Source organism: Lepidochelys kempii, chromosome 6, assembly GCF_965140265.1.
Source record: "Lepidochelys kempii isolate rLepKem1 chromosome 6, rLepKem1.hap2, whole genome shotgun sequence".
NCBI classification, from domain to species: domain Eukaryota; kingdom Metazoa; phylum Chordata; order Testudines; family Cheloniidae; genus Lepidochelys; species Lepidochelys kempii.
This window is the reverse complement of record NC_133261.1, coordinates 121,491,859-121,510,966: the sequence shown is the minus strand read 5'-3', so window position 1 is coordinate 121,510,966 and position 19,108 is coordinate 121,491,859. Positions and strand designations below refer to the sequence as shown.

The 19,108-nt window shown below is 41.0% G+C and overlaps 2 protein-coding genes across 10 annotated transcripts in view; one reads left to right on the top strand and one right to left on the bottom strand.

The window, feature by feature from the left end:
* The first annotated feature begins 587 nt into the window (after window positions 1-587).
* PCNX4 (pecanex 4) lies at window positions 588-18,904 on the top strand. Of its 8 annotated transcripts, none has more exons than XM_073349942.1 (12): window positions 588-695; window positions 1,723-1,842; window positions 6,964-7,690; window positions 8,394-8,573; window positions 8,669-9,186; window positions 10,057-10,157; window positions 10,304-10,426; window positions 10,675-11,038; window positions 14,308-14,411; window positions 15,023-16,074; window positions 16,413-16,599; window positions 17,140-18,904. In XM_073349942.1, exons 3-12 carry the CDS (start codon window positions 7,002-7,004, stop codon window positions 17,389-17,391), a joined length of 3,570 nt encoding a protein of 1,189 aa, XP_073206043.1. In that variant the 5' UTR covers window positions 588-695; window positions 1,723-1,842; window positions 6,964-7,001; the 3' UTR covers window positions 17,392-18,904. The 8 variants fall into 8 exon arrangements, with proteins under 8 accessions (XP_073206043.1, XP_073206046.1, XP_073206047.1 ...); XM_073349946.1 differs by lacking the exon at window positions 588-695 and adding an exon at window positions 780-1,076 and having other exon boundaries at window positions 8,669-8,787; XM_073349941.1 differs by lacking the exon at window positions 588-695 and adding an exon at window positions 780-1,076.
* Window positions 18,862-19,108, bottom strand: part of DHRS7 (dehydrogenase/reductase 7) — a 35,541-nt gene continuing 35,294 nt past the window's right edge. For both annotated transcript variants that reach the window (XM_073349950.1, XM_073349951.1), the window contains exon 7: window positions 18,862-19,093. In XM_073349950.1, the coding sequence (XP_073206051.1) occupies window positions 19,055-19,093 (39 nt within the window). In that variant the 3' untranslated portion in view covers window positions 18,862-19,054. The remainder of the gene's footprint in view (window positions 19,094-19,108) is intronic.

The following is a 19,108-nucleotide window of genomic DNA, read 5'->3' as shown; positions in this document are numbered from 1 at the left end:
GGCTTCGGGGCTCAGGTTACAGCCCTTGGGCTTCAGCTTTGCTCCCCCCTGACCAGAGGTGGTGGGACTCAGGCGTCCTCCCACCCCCAGAGTAGCAGGGCTCGGGCGACCTCAGGCTTTGGTCCCTTTTCCTGGGATCATGTGGTCATTTCTGTTGTCAGAAGGGGGACGCAGTGCAATGAAGTTTGAGAACCCCTGCTCTAGCGCCTAGCACAATGTGATTCTCACTCATGAGCAGAGCCCCAAGATGCTACCAGTGGGTCTATACAGGGCCTTACCTGTGAGGGTGGAGTGGGAACAAAGGTATAGTTCAACTAAGTGTTAAGAGTCACCAGGGCTTGGTTAGGAGGAGTGCTCTTCATCTGCAGTGAGCCTCAGGGGACATTATGACATAATTAAGGTGAGGAGCGGGACTGGCAGGGCAGCAGGCAGCGCCCACCACCCCCATTAACCCCCCTCCCGCCCCCAGCGCACAGGTGTCTGTGGGGAGAACCATCCCCCTGCATGGGGCGAACCCAGCCTCAGGCCACTGCCCCCTGTGCCCGCTGGTGACCAACCTCGGCAGGCGGAGCAGCAAAGGGGTCGGCCCCGCAAAAACAGCACGAGGGCTACAACCCACCCAGGGTGCGGAGGCCCCACGAAAACCGCCCGCGCGCGGGAGCTGCTGTTTGTACAGACCCGCCCCGGCCACGAAGGTGCGGCACGTGCAGCAGGCGGCTCGGGGCCGTTTCCGCGGACAGGGGGCTGCCTCCGGCGGGAAAATGGCGGCGGCGGCGGCTGTGAGTGGCGGGAAGGGGACGCAGCTCCCCCCCGTCAGCGCGCAGGGCCGGGCGCCCGGGAGCCAGCGCCGCCGCCGACAGAGCGAGAGCGGCCCCTGCCGCCGCGTCTGCGCCCCGCGACCCCTCTTCGCTGCAGCGGCCTCGGCGGAGTGGGGGGGATCTCGCGCCCGGCGGCGCCCGCCTCGGTTCGGCTCCCTGTGGAAACCAACGAGGGGTTCCGGCCCGCGAGCCGCTGCTGGGGCTCCGCCGCCGCTCAGCCGGGGGCTAGCCCCGCCCGGCAGCCCGCGCTGGCCCCAGGTACGCGGCTTCCCCAGAGGCGCTGGCCGGCCTGTGCTGCCCCCAAGCCTGCTGCCCTCGGGGCTCAGCGCTGCCCGCGCCCGGGCACCCTCAAAGGAGCTGTGGGGGGAGACTCTGAGCGCCGTGGGGAGTCAGGCTCGCCAGCCCCCCGAGCTGGGATGGCCGGCCTCAGTCTCCTCTGGGGCCGAGCCCGGGGGCTGGTTCGAGAGCCTGAAAGTGCCAGGGTTTGTGTGGGTTTGTAGGGGCTGTGTCCCCGCGCTGGGTGGCCGCTGCAGACAGTGGTAGGGCACCCAGGCCTGGATGAGGAACCTGTTGTGCTAGGCGCTGTACAAACACCCAACAAAGAGACAGTGCCTTCCCCCAAGGACATTTGGGATGCTGCTGCCGGAGCTGAGAGTGGGGTGTGAATGCTGGCCACAGGACTAAGGCTTTGCTGTACCCCAGGGCCTGGCACTTCAACTTAAACAAACTTGACCTTATCTTTTCTAGTTTTTAGTACAAAGGCTGTTCAACCCTTGTAGGTGACCCTTGATGTGACAAGAGGTTTGTGTGTATGCAGCTATGGAGCTGTAGTGTTAGCTGACAATCTTCCAAAATTGTCAGGATCAGTTGCTAATCAAAGCACAAAATCTACTTCTGTTTTTAGGATTTTATATTGCTGCCTCCTCCTCATGGTATCTGAGCACCTTCTATGAAAATTTCATAGCAGTAATTAAGTCATTAGTGGACTTCTTGAAGTCTCTCAGGCTTAAAACTCTGCTTGGGGGTAAGGGTGTGTTTATTTTTTCTTTATTTGTTTGTTTATGGTTGGTTGATCTTATTGACTGATAGTTTCTTGTGATGAGAGGTGTTGACTATTGTGGCCTGGCTTGTACTAAGCAGATAATAAATTAAAATTGTAACTAACTGTGAAGATAACTTTTTAAAATAACCCCAAGCCTTATATGACGTAATTTAAAAAATAGGGTTATATTTGTATAATTTTCATGTTTTGCTGTGAAATATTAGAAGTAGGCATTCATTCACCTCACCCTTTCAGCCTCTCAAAGAAATTTAAAGCTGCACTTAACGGTCTAAGCCCTGTAAAGGAAGGATGACCTCATACATAGGGCACTAGCTTGGGACTTGGGAGATTAGGGTTCATGTCCTGACTCCACCAATAACTTCCTATGTGACCTTGGTCAAGTCTCTGTGCCTCTGTTCTCCATCTGTAAAATAAGGATAACACACCTCTACCTCAGAGGGATATTGTGAGGATAAACACCTTAAAAGATTTAATGGTGTTCAGATAATGGGGATGATCTAAGCAACTGAGAAATATAGGTGTAGAACTACCCCGGTTATGCCCAATTGTTGTTGTTTGTATCCTAGTAGTACCTAGGAGCCCACTGTGCTAGTACAAACGGAACAAAAAGCTGCAACCCCTCAAAGATCTTGCAATCAAAGTATAAGACAAGGGACAATTGATGGATACAGATTGGGGGAGTACAAGGAAACAATGAGACAATATTGATCAGTATGATAGGCAGTGGTGTTAGCACCCCAGTGGCCTACCTATTGTCTTTTTTTTTTTTTTTTTTTTTTTGTAGGCATTATAGCAGAAGAGGCTAATGAGGTAGCTTGCAGATATTTTGTGGGATACTTCTCCCAGATGAGGGACAGCCTGGGAGAAAACATGACAGTTAAACAAATGACATCATGGGCTGATCAGAGGTGGGAGTTGATGCTTCAGTAATGAAAGAGAGAAAATAGGTAGGCTGGAGTTAGGCCATGAAGGGATTTGAAAGTGGAGAAAGGTAGCTTATGTTTGATGTGACTGTTGTCACCCAGGCCAGCGGGGTAATCAAGCAATGTGGTCAATCTAGAACTGTCCACTTACTTCAGAAATGCAAACTAAGGGCAGATCCTGCAAACAATTAATTTTGCTGGGACTCATGCAGAGGTAACTATACATATGTAAGTTCCTGTTTGAAAATCTGGCACCAACATATTTATCAACTCAGGTCAGATAGAGGTATTTAAGATTACATGGTTTCCCATATTTGTTGGGCTTAGTCTCTGATTTCTCTTATAAATATGTTTGTTGCTTTTTTTTATTGTGCCTTACAATGCTTCTGTTTTGCATTGCACTCAGGTAGGAGAACTGTCTCATTTATACACATAGATTTTAAATTTTATGCAAGTATGTCTATTATTTATCAATTTATTTGAGCATGAGCTTTCGTGAGCTCATGCTCAAATAAATTGGTTAGTCTCTAAGGTGCCACAAGTACTCCTTTTCTTTTTGCGAATACAGACTAACACGGCTGTTACTCTGAAACCTGTCTATTATTTATGCAAAACTTGCAGTTTAAATATGTTTATTTAACAAATAAAACATTGTTAAATATGTTTTATTGGTTAATACTTTGTTTATGATTTAGCAAATATATACTTAGAAACAACACAGACTAAACTTGAAACAAATAACACTGTGGGGAAACAGTAAAATCACAGCTGCCAGGGAAATTTTATTTAAAAAATAAAAAAAGTAAAACTTTACCTTGGTTTATGTTTCCTTTTAAAACTGAATTTCTCTCCTTTACATGCCCCCACAATTTTTTACCTATCAAACTCTCTTTAACCTGGCACCATTGCAGACACAGCACTTTAAAACATTCTATTTATAAAGTTTCAGTGACTTGTGAGCAAGCTTAGAATGTACTTTTTTTTAGTGTACTTTTAGAACATTTTTACTATGGTGTGTCCGTATTGCATTTACAAACTGTAGAACTGATTGTAATGAATGCCCTATCCAATATCTATATGATTGGCAGTATTTCCACATTACATTTTAGTTGCTGTCAGATATGATTCCTGTTTTCACCTCAGTTGTATGAGAATGCAAGTAACACAATAACATGCAAAGTTACAATAGAAGAAAGAAACGTACAGTACAATGTAGAGAGTGCTCTGTGTTATAAGGGCAGCAGATCAACAGTACCTCATGGCTCTACATTTTATTACTGAGTATTATGTGTTGATTTAACCTAACATCTTTTAGAGAAAATGCAAATTATTGGCCAGTAACACTAATTTAGAGTATCTGGGTGCCTCTCATTTCCATTATTTCTGACGGAATGTTGTGATGCCCAGTGTATGCTTGCAGACCATGTGACTGTTTCCTTGGTGAATGTAAACTATACATTGTGCACGAAAGCACTAACAAGTATTAAATACGGTAGTGAGAGGATACATGTCAGTGGCATTAGCACATTTGTTTTTACTACACCTGTAGTGCTGTTAAAAATGGGGTGCAGTTTACTTGTCAGATAGAAGGCAGCTAGTATAAAACACTTCCTGCATTAAATCTTCTAGCTACACTCACAGGTATCTTTTTAAAACAAAAATAGTGAGTCGCTCCACAGTAGTTTTTTCTGAGTCCTGTTTTCTATCCAGGCCCTCAGACTGAGTACTCCTGTCTGTTGCCTCAAGATCCTTGCTTCTGTGATCAGTAAGATAAATGGTTTCAGAGTAGCAGCCGTGTTAGTCTGTATCCACATTAAGAAAAGGAGGACTTGTGGCACCTTCGAGACTAACAAATTTATTTCAGCATAAGCTTTCTTGAGCTACAGCTCACGTCATCAGATGCATTCAGTGGAAAATACAGTGGGGAGATTTATATACACAGAGAACATGAAACAGTGGGTGTTACCATACACACTGTAAGGAGAGTGATCAGGTAAGGTGAGCTATTACCAGCGGGCGGGGGGGTGCGGGGGGGACGACACCTTTTGTAGTGAATCAAAGTGGGCCATTTGCAGCAGTTGATAAGAACGTCTGAGGAACAGTGGGAGGGTCGGGGGAATAAACATGGGGAAATAGTTTTACTTTGTGTAATGACCCATCCACTCCCAGTCTTTATTCAAGCTTAAGTTAATTGTATCCAGTTTGCAAATTAATTCCTATTCAGCAGTCTCTCGTTGGAGTCTGTTTTTGAAGGTTTTTTTGTTGAAGAATTGCCACATTTAGGTCTGTAATCGAGTGACCAAAGAGATTTGAAGTGGTCTCCGACTGGTTTTTGAACATTATAATTCTTGACATCTGATTTGTGTCCATTTATTCTTTTACGTAGAGACTGTCCAGTTTGACCAATGTACAGGGCAGAGAGGCATTGCTGGCACATGATGGCATATATCACATTGGTAGATGTGTAGGTGAACGAGCCTCTGATAGTGTGGCTGATGTGAACAAAACCCGTTCCCAGCTGTGTCCACATATCTATTCAGGGGACACCATCATAGGACCTAATCACATCAGCCACACTACCCCCCGCTCTCCTGCTGGTAATAGCTCACCTTACCTGATCACTCTCATTACAGGGTGTATGGTAACAGCCATTGTTTCATGTTCTCTGTGTATATAAATCTTCCCACTGTATTTTCCACGGAATGCATCTGATGAAGTGAGCTGTAGCTCACGAAAGCTTATGCTCAAATAAATTTGTTAGTCTCGAAGGTGCCACAAGTCCTCCTTTTCTTTTAGTAAGATAAATATGTGTTTTGCTCTCTCATTACGTTTGCAGAGTACAAAGATACTCTCCTTTTGAAAGTTTCCCTACCCTTTGAGTAATAATTCCTTTTGGATGTCTACCTAAATTCACAGTTGGCCCAGAAAAAATCCAAATGGAAGCAACAACCCTGTAAATAGAAAAGGAGTACTTGTGGCACCTTAGAGACTAAGGTGCCACAAGTACTCCTTTTCTTTTTGCGAATACAGACTAACACGGCTGCTACTCTGAACCCTGTAAATGGTTTGCTGGCCTTGCTCATTCGTATAATTAACAAGCATATGCTGAATACATGTTGTGCCTGTTACAATTATGTCTTCAGTTTTTTTTCTTTCACATTGCAGATGGGAAAGAGGGTATGTCAGCCAACGGCATTCATTGTCTACTTATTAAATTTTCAAACAAGCACCTTGTGCTTTCTCCCATGCTGTCCCTTGCTGTTGCATGGAGCTCCCCATAAACATCCACAAAGCGACCTCATTGTACTCTTTAAAACTATTGTTTGCCATGCCTACTAAAACATTGACAACAATTAGGCTAGTGGTGTGCTGAGGCTACTGCCCATCATGCTGACCAGTGTTGTCGCATTGTTTACTTGTACTTCCCCATCTATCTCTTATCTTATACTTTGATCGTAAGCTCTTTGGGCAAGGGCCATCTTTTTGTTCTGTGTTTATGAAGTGCCAAGCACAACTGGGTCCTGATCAGTGAGTAGGTCTCCTAAGCATCAGGGTAACTGAAAAGGGCTTTGATGCCACTATTTATTTATTTATTTTTACAGTTAAGATGTTATATGTTTGATCTAGACAGCCCTAATTTTACAAGGAACTCAATGTGGAACCCCTGCACCCCCATGGGTCCTTATTGAGATTGAAGGGGTTCCTCCTGGACATGGGTGGCTTCCCATTTGGAAGTCCTTGGAGGACAGAGGCTTAAATCATAAGTTGGAATAGGGCTAGATGTAAATTTCAATTCTCGACAAGTACTCTGTTGTGAGAGTAAACAATTCATTTTATTAACTCCAAAGAGTAGAGGCCATGTTAAATTAGTCCCATAATTCTTCACATAAGTTCTGCAATGGTCAGTATATTCTGTCTTTAAAAATATGTTGTAAAGTTTTTTCCCGTTTTAATAGTTTACTTATAGTCCTTAAAGTTCAGCGTATCCTGCAAATAGGATAGAAGATGTCTACTGAAATTATTAACTTGCAAATTCACTATGATTTTACAAATGAAAACAGGACAAAACAATTATCTTTATTGCCTACTTGTGAAGTTTTGAATGTGGCATTTAGTAACGCTATCTTATTTTTCTTTATCTGCTGCTGTTGTGCTACAGGAAAGATGGGACTCATCCAAGATTCCTGAGTAATAAGAATGGGTCCGGATGTACCTCTCCTGAATGATTACAAACAGGAGTTCTTCTTGAAGCGCTTTCCACAGACTGTTTTGGGAGGTCCCCGGTTTAAATTAGGCTATTGTGCGCCTCCTTACATATATGTGAATCAGATCATTCTTTTCCTGACGCCATGGGTTTTGGGAGGAATAGGAACACTTTTGTACCAGTTAGACATTATGAAAGACTATTACACTGCAGCACTTTCAGGAGGACTAATGCTTGTTACAGCACTTATTCTCCAGATGACAAATCTGAATGCAAGACAGAAAACAGTGACAGTAGAAAGAATGCAAATTCAGAATACCCTAAGGGATGAAGATGAGTATGAATTTTCCAGCTGTGTGGGTTCAGAGACAGTTAAATTTATTATTTCAGGCAAGAAATATATAGTCAACACTGTATTTCATTCGTTTCTTGCTGGGGTAATGTGTGGGTTGGGAACTTGGTATTTGCTGCCAAACAGAATAACCTTGCTGTATAGTAACATTGGAGGAACTGTTGTGATCTTTGTGTTTGGATGGGTAACTATTTGTATAGGAGAATATTCTTTAATCATAAACACAGCTACAGAGACAGCTACTTTTCAAGCACTGGATACTTATGAAATTACTGCTCTCATGAGACCTTTCTATATTTTTGTCTTTATTGCAGTGGATCTTGCACACAGGTAAACGTCTATAATGTTTATATAACTTTAATGTTGGCTTATGTATGCAGTTTGTTGGTAGATGCTATGAAATAACTCTCCTGAAAGATTTGTATTAGAGATGTCAGTCAATTTGAAAAATCCAGAAGAAGCCTAGAAAATTATACAATAGAACTTAATGCTTTTCTTTTGCTTTTATAGAAAATTAAGAACTTGATAGCTTTCAAGAAAAGTTAGGCGGGAGACTAAGAAGTTATAAGGTTAGCATAGTTAAAATGGTCACCCTCAGTCTTAAATTCAGTACTATTGGAAGTAGCTGTTTGCCTCACTGTCCTTTTAAGGATTAGTTATCAAGAAATATATTTGTACTGCTTTTAAATGTCTTAAAATAGTTTGTACCAAATATAGTACTTTTAAATTTGAGATAGGCCTGATTTGGAATTATAGATCCAAACACTGTGAACTTCAGAAAAATTTAGATACCAATTCGAAATTTGAGCTGCTAGTTGTTGTCAGTCTGATAATGTTCAGGCATTAATTTAAGTATATTTATTTTTGTGTGTGTGTTGTTTTTTTTTAAAAGAGTCGGACTATTCTGACATTTGAATATGGGATACATAACTTTTATACTTCTGGATTTATCGTGTGTGTTAAACTTGAAGTAAATCTATACATACGGTATCTTCCTTTCATAGGAGTCAAGTACATTTCCTTTTTCATCCAGGTTTACTCTTAACATGCCAGTTTTAGAACAGACAAACCAGATTTTGCACATCATATTTCTATTTTTGCCATTTTTATGGGCATTGGGGATTCTGCCCCCACTTGATGCACTTTTTCTATGGGGAATGGAACAAGTGTTGGAGTTTGGCCTAGGAGGTTCACCCATGTCAAGTAATACAAGGTAAATTTTATTGACATAATGATCAAATATAACATTGTAGTTTGTAACCTTTTTTCTTTTCAATCAAATCTTTTTGTTTTTTCTCTCCTTCGCAGGTTGTTAGTAATGTTTCTCATTTCTGCTGGAACAGCTATAGCATCATATTTCATTCCCAGCACTGTTGGTGTGGTCCTCTTCATGACTGGATTTGGATTCATACTCAGTCTTAACCTAAGTGAGATTGGTCTAGCCTTCAAGCACACCATGATCAGCCATTTAGCTTCCAACAAGTCTAAGTGCTCTAAGTCCAGTGGTCCTAGGATACACTTTGGATGGAGGGAATTCTTTTTCTATTTGACTGTCTTGACATTGGCTCTTATAGAAGCCAGTTTGCTGCATCACTTTGCTGGTTTTTCAGCATTTTCCAAAGCCAGTCCCCAGGCTATAGTGAGTTACATTCTGATCATATTACTTATAGTTATGTGGATTCTTAGAGAGATTCAGGGAGTGTACTTGTTTGGAATCTTCCGAAACCCTTTTTATCCAAAGGATGTCAGGACTGTGACTGTGTTCATGGAGATGCAAAGAAGGCTTATGAAAGTTGGTGTTGTCAGAAGGATTTTACTAACACTAGGTAGGAATATCTTCTATGTACTATATGTAAGATGAAGATTAAAGGAAGATTAAAACATGGCAATAACATTTCTCTATGTGAGTTAAAATGTATGTGCTAAGAAGATTTAAATGGCTTAGTTTTCATTCAAGTTTTACTTTTAGCCTTGTATGCACAATTAATGGGTTCAGATTTTCAGAAGTGACTAGTGATCTGGGGTGCATGAATTTTAGGGTGCTCAATTTGAGGGACTGACTTTCAGAGTGTGGGTGCTTAGTGCTTTCTGAAAACCACCGCCCTTTAAGGAGTGTAGGTTTGGAATCCAAAAATTGGAACTGGCCACTTTTGAAAATCTTTGCTGTAACTTTAATAAAATAGTTCTAAAAGAAAACTGAATTGACTCTGGAAGTCCATCAAAATATTTGTTTCTTGCAACTTCCTAATAAAAGGCCTAATCCTACTTCCATTGAAGTCAATGGCATATTTTCCACTCTCTTCAATTGAACCAAAATTTGGCCCAAATTGAGTTTGTGTAGATCTACTAGTTTTGGGACATAATCTTGGAGTGCTTATTCACATGTTTCACTCATTTGAGTATTCCCATTAACTTCAGAGAGACTAATCACAAGTTAAGCATGGGCATAAGCACTTGCAGGAATGGGCCCTTTGTGTGAAAATGCCACCTAATTTTAACTTTTTTTTGAGGGGGAGAGGGAAGTTCACAAAAAAAATTACTGGCTTAGTGGTGGCAATTCCCATTCACAAACTAAGATTTCCATTCTGCAGTGAGCTCATTGCAGGATCTGGAGCCAATTTATGGACTTTGGTAGACATTGCAAAGAAAAAACATTGATGTTTCTCTCATGGTTTTTTGTTTTTTTTTAATTGCAGTGTCTCCATTTGCTATGATAGCATTTCTTTCATTAGACAGTTCCCTACAAGGTCTTCATTCTGTATCTGTTTGCATTGGATTCACCAGAACCTTTAGAATGGTAATTTTAAATTTTTCTAATTTGTTACCTTGTAGAAGAAACTTTTTCCAAAAGAAATAAGAAGTGACTTGGAAGAAATACTCCAGGTCAAGAAGAGGGAGAAAGGGCAGATGCTTGGTACAACAAATAATCAGTCTCTGTTTTAGGTTTGGCAAAATTCAGAGAATGCCCTGTTGGAGATGGTGATTGTATCGATAGTGCAGATGTTGCTATTTAATACTGATGTGTGGTGGAACAGAAGCCTTGATACAGGAATCAGACTCTTACTGGTAAACCTAATTTTAATTTTGATTAAGCAGCTAGCTATTGCATCTTTTCTTCCCCACTTCTTCCAAAATTAGGGCTCAGGGCTTATGGGTATGGAGACTGAAACTCTGTAGGCATGGATTTTCTCTTGGTTTAATAATTAGTTTTATTTAGTGCACTTAACAGTATATAAACCTGAAAGAGCTCTAGCAATGCTGAATGTGACCAGATACCTAAGAAAAATATTTGATTATTGTATGTATCTCAACAGGCTGGTGTCATTCGGGATCGATTACTTCAGTTGATCTCAAAATTGCAGTTTGCTGTAGCTGTTCTCTTGACATCATGGACAGAGAAAAAGCAACGTCGGAAATCTACTGCAACCTTAATAACACTCAACATTGTTTTCTTTCCAATTGTATTGGCCTTCATAGCTGTCTCTGCACTACTTTCTTCCCCCATGCTGCCGCTCTTCACTCTACCAATATTTTTGATTGGGTTTCCTAGACCTATCCGAAGCTGGCCTGGACCTGTGGGTGCAACAGCATGTGTTTGTTCAGATACCATGTACTATCAGCAGGTGGTTCCAAGTCTGGCCACTGCACTGCAGTCTGCACTGGCATCAGGTAGTCTAGGTAGGTAAACTGTAGCTGTATAAAATAATTTGCAGATAATATAGTTAAATGCTTTAATCTGTGTAGCCTCTACTGGAGAACATTGTGATTTGCAACCTCTATGTTAAATAGATGTGCTCACTACCTAGATTAAAACTTAAACAGTGCAGTGTTCCAGGGTTTATTCAGCTAAGTAAAAAATGGGTGGTTTCAGACCTTGCTGCATTCTCTTAATAGAGACTGCTGTGATTTAATACAATTAGACAGCGGTGGCAAAACTGTGTTGCACTTGGCATTCCTTATACTGAACAAGAGAAGATGTCTTTCTAAAAGATCTACCTAGGCTTAACTAAAATCTATGGGCTTAATACATGAACCACTTGGTCAAATTCTGTGGCCTGTGTTATGTAGGAGATGAGGCTAGAGGATCATAATGGTCCCTTCTGGCCTTACAATTTTACAGAAGATTGTGACATGTATTTATTTTTTTTAATGATACTAAAAGAAAACAAAAACCAAGATTTTTTTTTCTTCGCCAAAGAAAACATAATTGCTGAAATTGCAAGAAATTCTTTTGAGAAACACTTGGGGCACACAAGCAGAATAATCAAGAGCAGGTTGCCCCACTGATAAGTTATGAGTATTTACTTTTGCTGTCTTACACTGATGGCTAGTAAGGGAGGCATCTTAGTATTCAATGGTAATTGAATCTAACTTCAGTCACTCTTTTTCGGAGGAAGAGAGAAATGCAGAAACTTTTGTCAGCAGACCTATGCAATGGATTTGGTACAAGGGCTGAAGAGACTTGAAGTAATTGTAGGAAGCTTCCCCACAAAAGGAGAAACCCCACTCACAGTTCACTCTACCAGTAAATAAGAGAACATCTTTCTTATTGCTAATATGAAAGTCAGGTGTTGTGGCACTCATGCCTCAGATTCAATATTTTTTTTAAAAATAGAAAAAATTACTTGCTTTTTAAAGGGATAATCTTTGAATGGACATCTCCAAGCAAGAGATCCTGTTAGGATCTTAGATCATTTAAAGATGAAACGATAATGCTCTTAATGTGCCACTATTTTAATTTAAAAATAAAAAAAATAATCTACAGAGAGGATTTGTAGTAGCTTTGACAGCCCAAATTTAAAAAAAACTTTGCAAAAATGGTAGCAAGAAAGTGCACTTCATTAGCACAGTGGAATATAAGGTTATTTTTAATTTTAACTATATTAAAACCTGGCTGGTTTTACTGATTGTATTTTACAACATTCTGAAACTAAAATTCACTGTACAAGTCAAAGATGATTTGAACATGAGTGAGGATGCAATGTGCTGGCAGCAAACATGCACTGTCCTGTTTTGGAATATCACAGATGTGCTGGAGAAGTGACAGCTGACTGTAATCTAAGGTCTGAATTAAGAAAATCAGTTAGACGGCAAGTTTACCATCACCCTCTTACATCTAAACAGAAAGAGAATAGAGGAAAGAAATGTGATGTTTCTGTGGGAGGGAGGGCAATCTACTGACTAAAGCAATGAGCTTGATTTCAGGACTCTAAGTGCTAGCATTGCCATTAACTTGACATGTGCAAGTCATTTATGCCTTAATTTTCAAATGCCTACTAATTTTGGTTGCCTCGGGTTTTTTTGATATCTAGGGCCTGATTTTTCTACCTAGCGGTGCTGAGGAACAGCAAATTCCATTGGATCTGTGGGTGCTTAGTACCTCTGAAAATTAGTCCATTAGATTTTCATGTGGGACATCCAAAAATGGATACACTTGCAAAATTTAGGCCTTAACATCTGCTTAAGTGTCTGTAAAGAAGGCATGATAATACCTCACAGGTGGATTGAGGTTTAATTGATATTTATAAAGCATTTTGAGATCCTTAAATAAAAATGCCATAGAAGCATTCCTCCACCTTCCCCCAGGCCGATCTTGTGCTGCTGGGGGAGTCTCAGAATTCCCTTTTGTATACACATTGATTTTTCACAAAAGCAAGAAAACATAGGACCTTTCTACTGGCTGAGGAATGCTGGATATGACTCCTTCAAGAGCTCATTGCTGCTGCAAAAAAACATTGTGAATTAATGAAAAAAGTTGCAAGGCATGCCTTCCTCTGTCTAATCTTCAGGATCATCAGCCCTTGCTGATATGGGGAGTAACAGAAGAAACATGATCCTACATTTTAAGAAGTCTGCCCCCTTTCCTATATTTCTCTCTCATCTCATTCCCACCTTCCTTTTGGAGTATTTTAAGTACCTTGCACTCCTTTGACGTTTCTCACTTATTTTATCTGTGGCTCCCTCTGTCTTCATGCCCCACAGTTCTGTTCCTTGCTCTGCCCCAGACACAACTGTGTGATGTTGGACCAAGCCACTTACTTCATTTTCCTGTTGTAAAAAGGTTAACATCTCAAGGTTGTCATGAAGCTGAATTAATGTTTGGAAAGCACTTTGAGATGCTCTGCTGAAAGATTCTATAGACATGCATTGTAGTAGTATTCTACAGCTTATGTATATACGTAATCGTGTAGGCAATAAAATTAACTTGGTTTCCACTAACTTTTCCCAGCTTGCCTCATCATTTCTATTTACACTACCTAAGTGTTTCAGAATGTACTATAGTCGTTGTTCTGGACACAGTATTTGGATCCAGCTTTGCACCTTACTTGCTTTGGTTTCTACTCTTGACCTGACACAAAGTAGTGTAATATAAGCAGCAGTCCATAATCTAACTAAAGTTGTAGACACTAATGCACAAAGGCTCAATCTATACTGAAGAAAGTATGGCAAAAAGCAGTGCTTGGAAAGCTCTCTGTGTACACAAATTCACTAAGTATTTCAAGATGTTTTACAAGTTCTGGTTGTTCCAGCTGATGGTAATATCCAGGAATAGGTCTCCAGCTCAACCAGTGTAGTCTACAGTAGTTTCTTCATATTGCAAGAGGAAACCACAAGCATTGCAACTGCCCTAGTTCTAACCCCATTCCACAAGGCAATGCCTCATATTGGCAAGTTGCCCCAAAGCTCCAGCTAGTAACGGTTGCGGGCACTCTGGGATATGTACATCAGGAAGCCACTGAAGCAACACCTGTGCTGTGCTTAGCCAACCCAAACTGGTTCTGGCAGGATCAGTGTTGCTGTGTAAATGTCCTTGCAACAGCCTAGCGCATCACACGCCACAAACTTTCATACAAGAGTGTCTTTGCAATGGTTTCCTCAATGTACAGAAGAATCCTTAATCAACAGAATCCAACAGTAAAAGTTAACTTTTTGTGCATCTTTTTTAGGTCTCTCTTTACCTGGATCACACTTCTTGTGCCGTTTTCAGGACAGACTGATGTGGATATTAGTACTAGAAAGAGGCTTCACATACTGCTGTGTTAATATTAAGGTGAATATTTACTGAAAACTTACCTAGTCATGTTTTGGAAACACACATTTGTTTCTGTATAACTTCCTGTAATAGCACAAGTAACACAACTTACGTTACATAAGGTTAACATATTTTGGGTGCGTAACTAATTTAGTTTTACAACTGATAGGGTCTTTTGTGTTGCACCATTAAGTCTGTAATAATACATTTGAAACAATCTGAAGCACATAAGCAAGTTATGACATAGAAGAAGTTGGGGGTGGGGGGAGAACCTACTATATTAGCAAGTATGGAAGTACCATATCACTCGTCCTGTGGCTACAGACTTTTTTTAAAAAAACAACCATATACAGTTGATCTGTAAGGGGCAAAGGTAACATGGCAAATAAAATGCAAGGTTCTAAAGAAAGTTCAGATTTATCATGTCTGTATTTAACATCTGTAGTCAATCTTAGATACAATGATGGGTGCTATAAAAAAAATCTTCGCTTCAGTGGTGCCAGAAATATTAGAAATGGAAGTGTCTCTTCAATTGCTGGGAATAATTTTTAATAATAAGAAAATAGTATTCATTAGCATTGCTTGTACAGCCAAAGAGCAAAGATGACTTGTTCCCATTTGTGCTATAGGGGCTAGAATTGCAGGAAACTTCCTGCCACACTGCTGAAGCACACAGAGTGGATGAAGTTTTTGAAATGGCCTTTGAACACCAGGAGCATGCAGAGACTTTCTCTCTCAATCATCATTTTGGAAACATTTTAACCCCTTGTACCACTCTACCTGTAAGACTGTATTCTGATGCCAGGAATGTCTTGTCTGGGATAATTGATTCACATGAGAACTTAAAGCAACTGAAAGATGATTTCCTTAAAGTGCTTGTATGGATACTTGTCCGGTACTGCTATAAAAAATCAAAAATGTGCGAGAAGCTGGACAAAACAACCAAGAACAAAGAAGGGTCATTTCCATTAACCCAGCCCAATGCATTTGACAGTGCAGTAGAAAAGCCCAGGCCCATAAGGGATGAAGATAGCTTTAGTGTAGATACAATTGCGGATTGGACCGATGATAGTGATCTTTTTGATCTTGAGCCCAGCAGAACAAGAGAGAGAAAAGAAACCGAGCCATTGGAAGCTGCACCAAGAACACTTTTGTCTGTTCCAGGGTCAGTAGAAATGGAGAGCGCAGTTGGTGCTCTGCAGGAGACAGCCCCTGAAGATAAACTCTACAAAGCTGTTGTGCTTGGCCTCCCTGCTGTAGACAAAGGAAAGAAGCAGGAAGTTGTAAACTTGCCTTTAGTTGCATTTAGCTGCTCCTACTCTGAGTTGCTAAGCATACCTGAAGAGTGGACAACTGCTCCCATACCTACTTCCAAACTCAATGAGATGAGGCAGAGGTTTCCAGAAGACTGGTACCATTTTGTTTTGAGTCAACTGGATTTTTTTCATTTGAAAGAAGAACCTTCCAATTTACTTGATGACATAACTAAAGACAAAGCTTTGAAAGAGTTGTACATCCATGGTGTATTGTCTTGTTGTTTTGGTTTGTTTGGACTAGACAATACAGTTCCTGCTCCTAGTCATGTATTTAGAGCATACACTGGTGGCATCCCCTGGTGTGTTGGTTTGGATTGGCTAACTGGAAAACCAGAGCTGTTCCAACTAGCACTGAAAGCATTCAGGTAAAAAGCCATGCGCATTATAAAACATAGCATAACTCTGTCGGAAGAGAGCATTTATGCTTTCAGAGTTGGCTTTAAACTATATGTAGTGAAGAGAGAGATGCTAGCTAAGTGACAGTAAGTCACCATATTCATTGCCAAATAGTATAGCAAATTAGTTCTGAAATTAAGTATTTTGCATTTTCCATGATCAATCAATAGTGCCAATGTTTGAGCTAATTGAAACAACTATAACAACCTGTAAGTGGGTTATCATAGCTACATTGCTTTTGATAACTGCTTTGTCCCTCTCTCTGAAGTGTATACTTACTCTAGGCATTCTGTTATACATCTTTCAGATATACGTTTAAGCTCATGGTTGACAAAGCAAGCCTGGGTCCAGTAGAGAACTTCGAAGAGCTGATTAACTATCTGGAAGAATATGAAAGTGACTGGTACATTGGTTTAGTATCAGATATTGAGTGGCAACAAGCAGTTTTGCAGGAAAAGCCATACCTTTTTTCTTTAGGACATGATCCTAACATGGTAAGGGGGGGGGGAATGCTAGCAAGCAACATTAATGTGTTTTTTCCACTGCTTATTATTTTAATGTGTGTCTTACTTCCAAGACTTTACAGAGAACTTTACATCCAAAGAACAAATGAATGCTTGACAAAATTTGGCATTAGTACTGCTGGAAATTGCTAGACAGCTGTTCTGCAAACGCAGCAGCATTTGTTAACTATGACATGGGGATATTCAAGCATTCGGCCATTAAAGATTCAACAGTTCTAGTTAATTATATGCAACAGCATAATCTAGAGGCCTATACGCCTTTCATCTTACACTAAATATTGTGAGGGGACCAGGGCATGTGACATTATTTGGTTCAAGGCACTGCAGTGTTGAAAGTCTCACTTACTAAATTGCAGTCTCAACCTGTTGTTGAAATTATGGAAGAGGCAGTTTTAAAAAGACAGTACCCAAAATGTTGCTAACTATTCCCTTTATGCTCTGTAACTGAAACATTTTTATTTGTCTGAATTCTATTAGTGTACTGAAAATTAAATGTTTTTTCTTTCAAAGGGAGTTTACACTGGGAGAGTGCTCACCCTTCAGGAATTGTTAGTGCAGGTTGGGAAGCTCAACGACGAAGCTGTCCGAGGTCAATGGGCAAATCTTTCATGGGAGCTGCTGTATGCTACCAATGATGATGAAGAACGCTACAGTATACAAGCTCACCCAATCCTTCTGAGAAACCTTACTGTGCAAGCAGCAGACCCACCGCTTGGCTACCCTGTTTATTCATCTGCATCTCTCCATGTGCCTTTGTTGTAGGCTGTTGATTTGTAAGGTGTGTTTTTTGTATTTCCTATCTGTAAGGAGGAAACCAAACACTAATGCTGCATTTGTACAACTAGAAATATGAAGATCTCATTGAGTGGCATTGGATGGCAGTTGCCAAACCAGAGAACCCTAATTTGCACGGAAAAGGTGCTAGCTGGAGGCAAGAACTTTAGAATCTGTTTTTGCAGTGCTGGAACTACCTAAACCCCATTCCCTGCGTGGCTGCCACATGTCTTGATCTCCACTTCAGAGAACAGACGCTTAGCTCTGGCCACTAACTGTTGTTGGTGCTTTTTTTTTTTTTAAATAGCTTGACAGGTGACTTGCATTTGTAGGCAGGTTACAGCTCATTGTAGTATAGTGAACTGTAGAGTTGGTAACCAAAGTGTACGTATGAATATTTATATGAAATTTTTATTCTCATTTTATATATTGATGTATTTTGATATTTTAGAACTTGTTATAATGTATAATTTCATATCATTTTTTTAATGTGTATTACCTGCTGCCCTTTCACAAAGGAAGCCTTGGAGTGTTTCCATAGAAAGGCACACTAGCTACTCCAGGCTTTCCCCTCCCCCAGTGTAAACAAACCATTATAGGGGCTGTATGCAGGCAGGGAAGTAGTTCAGAATGCAGGAAGAAGGGTAACTAGGGGCTGTGTGCCAGGAAGGCTCCCCCTTGCAGTCCCTGTGTCTCTCCCCCTGCAGCTCCCTCCCAACTCCGCCCCCAGCTTTAGCCCCATAGAGGGCAATAGGGCACTGGACTTCAGCCCCAAGGCCCTGTGGCCTCTAGATTCCTGGTTGAGAACTGCTACTTTGCTGGACAATAGATGTGTAAAGCTATTTCACTTGAATCTCTTTGACTGCTCAAGCCCTTCAGCAGGGCAGTCAGACTCCTCCACTTTCCTATGTACTAACAGGAAGGAGATCTCCTAGCAGGAGATGCTGACTTGGTGTCCAATACAGCTGAGACATTTAGAACTATTCACCTTAACTACCTGCGTAGACTACTAAAAGGAGAGAGGGCTCAGCTGACAATTACTTCTCCCTGATGTAGAGAGGGGAAGTGCCTTCCCCTAAACAATGCAGGGCTATGGGGAAAGCTACAAGCCTGCTGCATCCCCTCCTATCCAGACTGATCAGATATGTGCACAAGTTATCCAGCCCCAGAGCTGCCCTTCCAGAGCAGCCCCTACAAGCAACAGACACTCTTCCCCTTCATGCATTGGTTGATATTGGTCCTGAATGGCTAGGGACCTTTAGGCTCCGGGAAGGGAAGAATCTGGGCTGGTGGGTGGGGTCTGTAAGGTGTGAGAATGGTGGAAACAAGATCAAGTAGCTTACTGGGTAAATTCATGGCAGCAGAAATATCACAATAGGGTTCCTGTCCTCCTACCATAGTTTTTATAAACCTAAAGAATGACTTTATAGAAGGCCCTGCAAAAGTAAAGCAGATATGTTTAGAGATTTGCTTTTATTCAATAAATGTTCTTACAATCACATTAGGTTGCAGTTGTCAGGTTACATGATAGCAAAAAAAAAATAAGGAATAATTAAAAAAGGCCTTAACTTGCAAAGATGAATAGAGGACAGAACACTCCCCCAGCTACAGTTACTAGTTTGGTTTAGTGGGGTTTTGTGCAGGTTTCTCCTCAAGCTTTCTTCTTTTGAGAGTAGGAGACATCAGCATCCTGTAATAATGAGAA